At 42.4% G+C, this 12,266-nt stretch overlaps 1 protein-coding gene across 1 annotated transcript in view; it reads right to left on the bottom strand.

Annotated features, from left to right (window-relative positions):
- Dok5 (docking protein 5) overlaps positions 1 to 12,266 on the bottom strand; it is a 145,824-nt gene that overhangs the window by 47,510 nt on the left and 86,048 nt on the right. The window contains exons 3-4 of the mRNA XM_051143878.1: positions 1,578 to 1,692; positions 1,345 to 1,464 (exon numbers count right to left, since the gene is read on the bottom strand). Of these exons, the coding sequence (XP_050999835.1) occupies positions 1,345 to 1,464; positions 1,578 to 1,692 (235 nt within the window). The remainder of the gene's footprint in view (positions 1 to 1,344; positions 1,465 to 1,577; positions 1,693 to 12,266) is intronic.

Below are 12,266 nucleotides of genomic sequence, written 5' to 3'. Positions count from 1 at the left end.
GAAGCTGACAGGCAAAAAGGAAAGCCTGGGCATGGCCTCTCAGTTTGAATTTTAGCACTGTGAGCTTCTGCTACTCCACAGACACAAATGTGTTGCAAGCTCAGTGCTGATCCAGCCTCTCTAGAGAGTAAGAGCAGTCAAGCTCTGCCGTGCTTTCCACACCCAGGACTGTGTCCTCAAGGCCCACGCTATCTCCCTCAGTCCATCCCTCCGCAGACTGAGTGACCCACAGAAGGAAGATCTGGGCTGGTGTGAATGGCCTTGGTAAATGACTTGAGCCAAGTCAGTAGCTCCAGTTCTCAACCTGACAGGAGTTCCCCTCTATACGAGCCAGCACTTCCGCGTTTGATGAACAGCAGTTACGTGGCAAGAGATTGTGGTAGGCACAATGTATTCAATGTGGGGTGAAGACTGTAGCTGTGCCATGAAGGCACAGCCATGGTTGGGAGGGGAAAACGCATTAACTAACAACCGGATTGTGCACCGAGAGTACCAGTGCAATTCCACCTCGGCCACGTCTGCCATCAATCCAGGTGACCCAGAGCCCTTTCCACTCTGACAAGGGCTCATAGATCAAGCCAGGCTTGAAGCAGGACCATAGGGTCCAATCTCCTCTAGGCTCAGCTATTTGAAGATGAAGCAATTATGCCGGGCTTGGACTATGAATCAACATTGATTTTTGCTAAAGCGTTCATGAATATTTTGGTCATTATTATTTTAAAAGATTTATTCCTAGATGTTGCATGGAACTCAGTTGGCTCAAGGATTTGGCGGTGATTTTTTTTTTTTTTTTTTTTGTTATTGTTTTGGTTTTTTATCACAGATTTTTAAAGTGGGTTTAAACTTGACAAAATATTTGCGGGGGTTAAATTCTATTTAAAACTTTGGAAAGTGTTCAAACACATTTTAAGTGAAAAGGCAAGGTGGAAATCATTACTCATCATGGTCTGTGCATTGTAAATAGAGGCCTGCACTCATGGTCCGGATTCCAACACTAAGTACAAAATGGGGAGGGGGGGGGAGAAGCCCCAACAGCTTTAGGGCGGAACTCCTGTGCAAATGCAGCAGTTGAATATTAATATAGCATCTTCCATTCAGCTGGCACATCTTGTGCTTCTCAGAGTTTCTGACTGACGCCATTAACGTGGACACTTTTCTATTAACCATTACAAAACTTTTGAGGAAAACATCGACTGCATTATTAACACTGATTGTTGCTATAGCTTACCTCATACATTTTTTTTTACAACTCATAACATATATAATGGCAATGCCTTGTGCTTTACCGTAAGAGAACAAAACAGTTTATGAGAGAGATAAAAGATGAGAACATGGCACACATACCACTCTGCTCCCGTTCCACCCCGGTAGCCAATAAATCAGGCTCTCCGAGGCTGATGTCATTGATTCTGGTCCCCACACACTCCATCCGGAGAACTTTGCACCACTCATCTGCCTCAAGATCTGTGGGAATGCAAACAAAACGAAACAAAACCCCCCACAAAGCATTAGCCCCCTCTGCCCAGGAATCCAAGATAGAAGGCCGGAGACCCCTCCCCCACTTGCCTCAAACTAACCTGATTCACAGGCAAACGTCTTTGAGGTGTCATCACTGAAATAAATCCCTATAGCGTGTTTCTTGGTGCTCTTTGGCAGTCGGGCTACGTTTTTCACATTGTTGAGTTCTGTAACCTGAAAAATCAAGATTTGGGAGTATGGTCACATGCTTGCTTGTGCACATGCACGAACACTTCCCACCTACATGAGAGCAGTGAGCTCATCACCTGCAAGCCCAGCCTCACAGAACACATGTGCCGCTATGAAGGCTAAGCATGCATTAGGAGGATGGGAGCAAAGGAAAGGTGGTCCAATCCATCGCTAAATTAACACATCAGAGGTGAAAGGTCAGGGATCTCAAAAATCGTCCCCAAGGATCACAATGCGGAGAGACCCCCATCCCAAACTCGGTTTCACTCTTCTCTGACTTACTTTGAGTTCCTCAGTGCTAACGGGTCTCAATTTTAGGATATGAGAACACTGCACAGAACACAGTGCACCCCGTTCACATCAGTAGCAGAGATGTCCCTTTATACACTCTATGCCCCTGCCTTTCCCAAAATCTTAGCCATTGGCGCTTATATAAATCCTCCCCTGCCATGCAGGATGTCTACTCATGGAGTGTACACCATGTCAGTTCTGCTGCGGTGAGATCATGTCACACCTGGAGGGGCCTGCCAGGAGGAAGGCTTATGTGGCCTCTCTGGTAAGTATTTATTTACAAGATAAATAAGCCTTTCACAGTGGCAAGCTTAAACTCCCCTTAACACCCCCTTAACTGTTATACAAAGGAATATGCTGCCCATCCATCTTGGCCCTCAGTGACGCCGGCCCACCTCTCCCATCCATTACCCTAAATTCAATAAACGCCTGGCTTAGGAAATACCCAGGAAGAGAAATAAACACGCTCCATGAGCGCATTAATCTGATCGGTTCATTTCCCAGCTTCTTAACCTCCAGTGGCCCATCTTGTGGTATAAATGCAAATTCATCAGCATGAGATGCCACAGCGTGCCCTCTCAGAGGCTTCTCCTTCCAGCATCTCCAGGGACGCTGCAGGACGTGGCTTACCCTCCATCTGCAGCCATCACCTTGGCACTCACCACACACAACTGCTGATTTGCCATGTGCGTGTGTCTACTATTGTGCCAGAACCCAATCTCAGCCATCGCCATCTCTCTGTAATTATTTATTGGTCTCCTTACTTCTGCTTTAAACCCCACGAAATCACTGTGCAAACACCACAGATCTTTGCAACCTTGAGGTGTGATTTGGGCTTTTTTTTTTTTTTTTTTTTTTTTTTAAGGCACAAAACCTAACACCTCCAAGATTGCCAGTTACACCTGGTATGAAATTCCAAATCCTTGTGTCCAAATGACTGCCCTGGCCCTCTATGTCTGCTCCACAGCTAACGCTCCAGAGTGCTTCTACCACATACCTGAGTTTTCCCATGGACTAGCCAAACTGGACTCCACCCTGTGCAAGAATAAAGCATGTGTTTCTCAGGCTTCCAGCCTTCCCTCTTCTTCCCCTACTGCGTTCTGAGCACTCTAAAATCTTAATTTAGATCTCAGGTGCTCACTGATTCCCTACTGGAAACCCCACCCCAACATTCAAACGTTCCAAAACTATACAAGGCATAACTTCGACAGCTTCCCTCTTGACTCTCCACTGACTACATTACTGATCGCTTTCGCTCTTATCTTGCCTAAACAGTCAGATCCTTGTGCCAGGCACTGTATTGATGATCACCATTGTTTGCCAGGTCTAACACAGTTTGTCTGTAGGGAGCTCAGGGAGACCTCGGTGAGCGAATTCCCCAGGGAATGCGCACTGTTGACATGGACACAACCAGGTCCAGAACTCCAAGGCTTCATACTCATGAGATCTTTTACAAAGTCAGTTCCCCCCATATAGGCCAGGCTCAAGAGGGTTGTCACAGTTCTCAGGGGTCCCTTGAGTGTCTGTGACAGAGTGACCAGTGTGTGCAAAGAATAGCAACTTTCTCCTCCCAGATGTTTAGAGCTTGAGACTGCTTCCCTACAGAGCCCTCCAGGCCAGCAAACCGCTGCCCTCCCTGTGTGCTGTGCGGATTAGACACAGTGAGGTTCTGGGTTGCTAGGTAGCCAGAGCCCCACCTGATCCCACACTCTACATGCGGCTGTGTGTCTGTCTTCAATGTCTTCATTCCCTCACTGCCTCTAGTGAGGGTTTTATGATGCAGATCTTCTCCTCTGGTGGGAAGTCACTCCATACATGGATTCCATGAGCAAATGACTAGACTCACCGACAGATGTATCCTCCCTTGGGGAGGCCACCCTGACCTCTATGTGAGTTCAGTTTTCCCTGCTCTAAGCCCTCCTACATGGGCCTTGAAGCTCCACCTGATGTTCTATTAGAATCCCTAGCTCTGTAGCTCCAGGGAGACTTGAGTCATCTGACAATGACTTCCCGATGGACGACCCCAAAGGAAACTAATCAGACCGCAAGGTAGGGCATTTTTGAACCTCCCCATGAGCCGTGCTCTGGCCTTAGCATTTCCAAATAGTCTGCCTGACTGATCTTCATAAAAATCCTGGAGACGGACATTAGTGTTATCAGCATTTTGCTGACGTGGAACCTGAGGCTGAAGAAGGTTAAAAATCATACAACCAAGTTTATGGCTAAAATTGGCAGGAGATGTGGAGCAAAGCCAATAAACACGTTCAACTCGTGTGAAACATTAACACACTTAAAAGCTTTCAGCCCAAAGGCTCTTTGGCCTGTAGAAGTCACCTTCTGCTTAAAGGTGTTGGTATGCGGCTTCTTGCCTTTGGGACACAGGTAGGGTATTTGTGTGCCAGGCTGTAGGCTGGCCCTTCACTGAGACATTACTTAAGGAAAGTCTGAAACACAGCCATGACTTTGAAATATGTTGCTTCATTACATAGCCATTAAGGGGCCAAGAGGAAGCCATAAGTCACAGGAAACAGCCAGGAAACGCAGGGGAACTGCATGAGTCAGAACACAATTACCCATTCTGGAAATGGGTTTTGGTAATAAGTAAAGTGACACCCCCTCTCCCCCGCTCACTGCTCCAGAGAGGAGAGTGAATGTTCACAGGGCAGGCAGGGTCAAGACTGCACATGACAAAGAACGACAGGTTTCCAAAGCAGTTGTGTAGGCCACACTCAGAGCCACATTTTACTGAGCATGTGCACACTCCCACGAATACTCCACCCACATAATGCATGCCTTACTTTCAAGAAAGTTGCAGTCCAGATAAATTCATGACAGACTCTTGCTCAACATACATGCCAAAGACCATTAACTACCATCAACTAAACCTTTGTGGCACATGGCTTTCAAATTTTTATTGCCATTTTATCTACAAATGACAATACTAGGGCAGAACAGATGAACTACTATGTTTTTTTGCAAACAAACTATTTGCATTGGACAAAACAGGCTTGTTTTGTAGCAAGAGTGGGTTTTGATAAGATCTCAGAGTCTTACTTGATATAACTGCTCTTTAAAATGGGGGCTCCAGACCTGTTCCTAAATAGCAAAGGTGACTGTCATAGATTAAGTGACCTCAAAGAGGATGGGCAACAGAGTTGATACTCGTGATGTGACTCATTTAATTAACCTTCAATTTGACTTTCTTTGCAGGCTGTAATAGTTTCCTTTCTGTTGTTGTGATAAAATACCCTGACAGAAGCAACTTAAGGGTGACCGGGCCTATTTTGACTCATAGTTCCAGGAGGGATATTGTCTACAGTGGAGGGAAAACATGGCAGAAGGCATGTTGGGCTTCCTGTTCTGATGACAGGGCCTCCTGGAACTCAGGAGCCCTGGAACCAAACAGCTCTGAGATGGGAAGGTATTGAGTGGAAGAGCATCCTGAGACATGGGGGCGCAGGAACCACACAGCTCTGAGGTGGGACAGTGTCCCTGTGCAAAGGCATCCTGAGACCTAGGGCCCAGGAACCACACAGCTCTGAGGTGGGACTGTGTGCCTGTGCAAGGGCATCCTACGACAAGGGGGCGCAGGAACCACACAGCTCTGAGGTGGGACAGTGTCCCTGTGGAAGGGCATCCTGAGACCTGGGGCCCAGGGACCACACAGCTCTGAGGTGGGACAGTGTCCCTGTGGAAGGGCATCCTGGGACATGGGAACCCAGGAACCACACAGCTCTGAGGGGAGGCCTCCTCAGCAGAAGTGTTGCTGTTCCCAGAGCAGGATTTCCCCAACCCCAGCTGAGCTGAGGAGCGTAGGAGCCTAAGCCAGGCTCCTTCTTCTCTTCTGGACTTATTTGGATGAGAGAGTCATCATTGGGCAGCAAATCTTTTCAAAGAGATTTATTGAAGGGATGAATACAGGAGAGGAGGGATAAATGCAGGAGTGGCTGCGCCTTCTAAATGCTTCTTAACCTTCCAAACTACACCACCAGCTGGGGATGGAGTGTCAAAGCACATGAGCCTATAGGGGGCGTTTCACATCTAAACCATATCACGGTCCTTTAAGAGTCTCAGCAGCATGATACCCTTTGTAGTCTAGTGTTTCCTCAACTTAATGCCTTAATTGTTACTCGCAAGGGTATTTTAAATTCACTGGTCTAGAATTTTGTATATAGATGCAAAATAAGTTTAATTTTAGATACATTGGTATAGAATTCAAATTTAAGATTATATATATTTGTGTGTGTGTGTATATATATATACTCTAATGTGATGTTTTGTACCCACACAAGGCTAATTATAATAAAAGGCTAACTTCCAAAACTTTGAAAGTGCTATTGCAGGATGTTTAGGATAAGTAAGTTATGCAAGGTAATTGTTAGTTGATCAAATCATGGTCATATCAATTACCAGTCTATTTTTATCACAAGAATATACATCCTAAGTGTAAAAGATAGATATGATTCTATAGTAATAGTTCAATAAAGTCTTCAAAACCCTCAGAGACATACAGAATTTGGCATTTAAAGCTGTTTTTGTTATTTTAAAGATTCATTTACAATGAGACAGGTTAACTTCTGTCAACACTCAGCCTACCTTAAAGAAGATGATGAGTATCAAAGAACCTCCTTGTGGAGATGGCTTCAAATGTGGCAAACAAGCCATTGGGGAAAATGTCCTTGTTTCTACCACAGACAGAATACTGCCTAAAAATGGGCAAGTTGGATGCAGGCAGAGTTGACACCCAAACTCTGCCAAGACAGTGAAAATAAGTGCTCAATAGTTCCTGCCTCATGTCTGTCAGGTATATTGTGCCAGAAGACGATGCTGCAACGTTATACAGAGTTTTGCGTGACTGCTCAGGTAGCAAACTGTCTCTGTCATCTTCTCATCTGGGAAGCTGCTAACCTGCATTCCCTGTACACACAGTAATTATTTTTATTCCTTCTCAAGCCTCTGATGGGGTTGAAGACCAGATAGTTTAGTTTTACAATTAAGCTTAGTTGTTTAGGGGTTAAGATATTTTTTAGGCCTAGATAGATGCTTTAAATTGATAATGATGAGATATGATAGATATTGATTTACATGCAGAATTTTAGACTCACCAAGATAGAAAAGATGTTTTCTTCAAGGATGCCAAATACAAATAGCCAAAACACTATGAATGTAAGATTTATATAGTTCCTGATTGTTTCATGGGTTTTTTTTTCTTGCTATAGGTAACTTATTGTATATATGTGTAATAATATAAATGTATATGTAAAAAATATATTCAATTAAAAATTGTAAAAAAAATGCTATGGCTTTCATTCTTTTGTAGCAGAACAGAATTCCATATTAATTGGGTTCTCTGCTGAATAGCTGTATGTGTATTATAGGCTTTGCATCATGGTTTTTCGATAGAACAATTCCTTCAACATATAACAGTACCAAGGAGGGCGCCGCACAGTATAGTTGGAGAAGAAACATCATCCTTCCCCAAGCATCTTCCTTGTACCCATCCAAAACTCCACACTATCTGATCTTTGGTTTTTTTTGTTTTTTGTTTTTTTTTTTTGTCTATCTATCATTTATTCTTTTTTAGATCCTACCACTTATTCCGAGTCAAGTTTTGGTGGCGGGCAACATTACTACCTTCCTGAACTTAATTTTTCATAAATTAAGAAGCTAACTGGCACTTAAGGGTAGAAATATGCTGTGAGTACGCCGCTGGCCAGTGGAAGGGTAAAGTCTGTGTTCAGGAAACTTCTACTCTTCTTTGTAACAGGTTAAGGAAGCTCATTTTTTTTTAGAAGAAAGTGTTGAAACAGAAGCCCAGAGACCTGATGGGATGACTCACAAGGTCAGCTGAGCCCAAGCAGGCAGGACATAGGAAACAGCCAGTTCAATGGCCCTGAGGTAGGAACCAAGTTACTTGGCAAGGACTCTGTCCTCGACCTTTGACACTGATTCTTGCCCTTCACATCTGCATCCCATTCCAGGATAATCCAACCTTGCAGATACACTGTGTCTGCCCAGCCCGCTTCCTGGTGTGAAGGAGATCAACATCACTCAACCCTTTTCATTTTATGCTTTTCAATTCAAATCAAAATCCTATCGTCACTTTCTTTTGGCATGTAGTCGAAAAACACAACACACAAGTAAACGTACCGTGTGAAGCTGCCTGGCTGTAGTTCTCCTCAGCACATGCACATACATGCAAGAGTGCAGGAGTATACATACATGCAGAGACTAATACATTTATTCCTGAAATAGGAATGAATACTATACCACAATGATTTAACGACAGTAAGTGTGGGGGGAAAAAAAAGACAAGGAGAGTAGGTCTGTATTGAATGTGGACATTTAGCATTTTATATGACAGTTAAGGTTTTAGTTTATTTTGATTGAGGTAAGCATGGTATACAGTGATAACTGGATGTGTCCTAAACAATGAGGTCACCTTTAAAATGGCTAACTTAGGTTAAGTTGTTGGTTCCCTACATGGCTGGGGAGACTGAACTCTGAAGTCCCCACTCCAGGACAAAGAATACGGGCCCTGTTCCTTCTAATCACATCCACACTCTGGTACCTCCATCATGGCTGCCTCAATCTATTCTCCCTTCTTTGAGAAAGGGCACCCTGATTGCTTGCTGTTGCGTTTCCTTTCCCCAGCATGTGTGCCATCAGCACAGCTGTCGTTCTTGACTCCCCTATGCCCTACACACACCCAAGAATGAGACTCTTGTTTGGGACCTTAGATAGAGTGAAAAATAATCTGGTTCATCACAGCAGAGAAATAGGAGGAAAGATAATCAGTTGCATTAGATGGATACTCAGAAGAAGGCTCCCCAAACCAGATGCTGGGCTCCCACAGACTGAGCAAATTCTCTCTCTAGGCTGACCAGTATCAGCCCCTACAGACTATGAGCAAAGAAGAACACCCACAGGATGCCCAGTCCCAGAGTGTGTAGGGTGTGACCACAGGTCTGTCAAGGAAAGAAGAGCTCTCACCCAGCCCCCAACTCCTCCTGCCCACAGCTCCATGACTAATCCTAATATCTAGTCCAAAGCAGGTTTACTTGCCCACTCTATTTTTCACACTTCTTCCAAGTCTGACACCATGTTTATCCTAACAGAATTCTACCTTATGTCTGCCAAAACCTTTGCAAATTACTAAGGCTATGAACACTCATTTCTGATATACTCTTCATCATAATTGATGTGTAATTATTCCCACAGGAGATAGAACATAAGCTTAGAGAGCAAAGCCACTCGTGTGTGTGTGTGTGTGTGTGTGTGTGTGTGTGTGTGTTTGTGTGTGTGTAACTCTCGCCTTCCACTTCCTGTCCTCCTGCCCAGCTCATTGGCCAATCAGATTTTTACTGACAGCTGCTACATCCACAAAGATATTCCTCTACACCCAAACGTGCCTAGTGTGTGGAGAAGGAAATGGGCATCCAGGGAAAGTAAGTCGAAGCTAACTAGCATGCATACAAAGAAACCCACCATGGTACATTTTGGAACTACAGCCCTAGTAAAATCACAAAGCTAATGGCAAAGAGAAAGAAAAAAAAAATGAAGTCAATAAGTGAAATATAAACTGAACTGCCCAAAGATCATCACAAGCTTTCTCAGGAATCAGAAAAGAATGAAATGATATAGCCCAAGATGAAGAGAATAAATAAACTATGAAATAGCAATTCTATATCTGGCAAAACCACCCTTCAAAATTAAGGGAGAAATAAAGACTTTTGTACATGAAAGCTGAAGGGGTCACTGCTGACTACCTTCCAAGAGTTGCTAAAGGAGCCTCCCAACTGAAGGGAAGCTAAACAGAAACACGGATGTATGAAATGTGCTGATAAAGGTGTAGCTAGACAAGTATATACTGCCGTAATAATGCAAGGATGCATGAATTATTAATTCTGGTATAGAAGCAAAAAAGCAGAGAACACTATAAACATAAAATATGTTTAATGTGTACACAATATAAAAACATTTTACATTAGTTTTATAAAGCAGAACTTGAAGAATATAAGATTTACATGATTTTATAACTCAAGTTATTGGGGGAAAAAAAAAGAGAATTGCAGCTACAATACTTTAAGCCCATCATAATAAAATACACACACACACACACACACACACACACACACACACACACCCCTCATAGGAGACACACAAAAGAAAGACTGTCATAACAATGACAACAACAACAACCAACAAATGACATAGACAGTAGAAGGTAGCCAAGCCAAAAGAGTCACAGAACAGACAGAAGACAGCAAAATGGCGGTTAAGACTTGCGTGTTGGTAGTTACTTAAAAGTAAATATATTAAATTCCCCAATCAAAAGCACATAGCATGGCTTAATGAGCAAAGTCAAAATTAAAAGGTCACGTCAAACTCAAGGACACAGATGACCTGAGACTTAGAAATGCATTCCATGAAGATGAACATGCAAAAGGGAGGGAGGTGGTCATTATTGCACAAAAAAAAAAAAAAAAAAAAAATGAACTTTGACTCAAAAAAAATTACAGAACGCAAAAGACATTGTATGATAATAAAGCATCAGTTCCCCCAAAACATATCACAGTTGTAAATATAGGCAACTCACAATAGAATATAAATCAACCTCAATACAGGAAAGGGAGTGCCCACTTTTAACAATGGGTGGCACATAGGACAGAAGACTAATGAGGAAGCAGAATGCATCACTGAAGGACAAATGGCACTAACATATGTACACAGACGCTTCCACCAAACAGCTGCCGAATGCATGTTTTCTTCCTGAGTTTAAACAGAACATCCTCCAGAACAGGCGACAAGTTAAGGATTAATACCAGCAACTGGGAGGCAGGGGTAGGAGGATAAATAGGAGTGCGAGGCCAGTGTAGGCGAAACAACAACCAACACAAACAAACAAAAAAAATTTGTGGACAAAAATTCCAAACAGGTAGAAATGAAACACTGCCCCTAAACAAATAATTGTTCCAAAAATGAAATCAGAAGGAAAACTTAAAAATGCCTTTTCAGATCATCAAAATGAAAACACGGCAGGCCATACTTCCGTGATTCGGTGAAGCCAGGACTAAGAGGAGAGAAGCCAACAGCAGTCCTTACATGAAAATAAGGGATGTCAGGGAGCAAACCAACATTTCACCAGAAAGAACTGAAAAAGGAAATGGGAAAATCAAGCCTGAACTAAGCAGATGGAGGTAATAAAAATTATGGTAGAAATAAATTCAGTAGTAAGTAGAAAAGCAATTTAAAAATCAAGGAAAATAAGGGTTTATTTTTTTTAAGGAAAATATCAACAAAATTGAAGATACTTAGACAAAGAAAAAAGAAGGCTGTGTAGGTGACAAAACACTGGGGGGAGGGGTTCCCCCAAAATAAAATCAGAAATGAAAGAAAACACAACTGATAACTCAGAAACAGAAGGGACATTAGGATACTCTAATGAACAGTTAATACAAAACACAGGACAAAGACTAATTATAAAGAAGTAGAAAAGTCAAAGATTTATAATTAGTACAGAAATCCAACCATTGACAATTATAAAAAAAATTCAACAAGTAAAGTCCAGGACCAGATTATCATACTGGTAAATTCTATAAAACACTGAAATGAGATGTAAATGCTCAAAGTCTCTCAAAAGTGGTAGAGGAAGGAGCAGTCAGATTGTATTTTATGAGACCAGCATCACCCTGACCCTGAAGCTAAGCAAAGGACAGAAACATAAAAGCCAATGACTTGGTTGGTAGAGAAGCAAAAATTTCAACAAAATGTTAGCAAACTGAGTTCGGCAATATAAAAAAAAAATCATATCCCATACATTCATGACTGAGATTAGATTTATTCCTGGAAATCAAGGATGGTTCAACATAGGAAAATGAATCAATTTAATACAAAACATAAATAGGAAAAATCATCGCAATAAATAATTGATAAAAGCATTTGAGAAAACTATACTTCACAAAGTTAACAACAAAAAGTCAACAAGCTAAGAATAGAAGGCAATTATCTCAACATAATGAAAATCATACATGGAAATCCCATATCCAACAATACGCCTGATGGTGAAAAGCTGGGAGTTTTACCTGTAGGCTCAGAAGCAGCCCCAGATTCCTCATACTCAATGCTTTTCATATGCTGGAAGATGCTTGTGAACTACTCACCAGACAAGGGATGCATTATCTATAACATATGAACAATGTCTACAACTCAGTAATGACAACAATAAAAGCCAGTTCAAAAGCGGTCAAAAAGTTTGAGTAGATATT

Source organism: Acomys russatus, chromosome 4 (genome assembly GCF_903995435.1).
Source record: "Acomys russatus chromosome 4, mAcoRus1.1, whole genome shotgun sequence".
Lineage (NCBI taxonomy): Eukaryota > Metazoa > Chordata > Mammalia > Rodentia > Muridae > Acomys > Acomys russatus.
The sequence above is the reverse complement of the archived record's forward strand: the minus strand, read 5'-3'. Positions and strand labels throughout refer to the sequence as shown.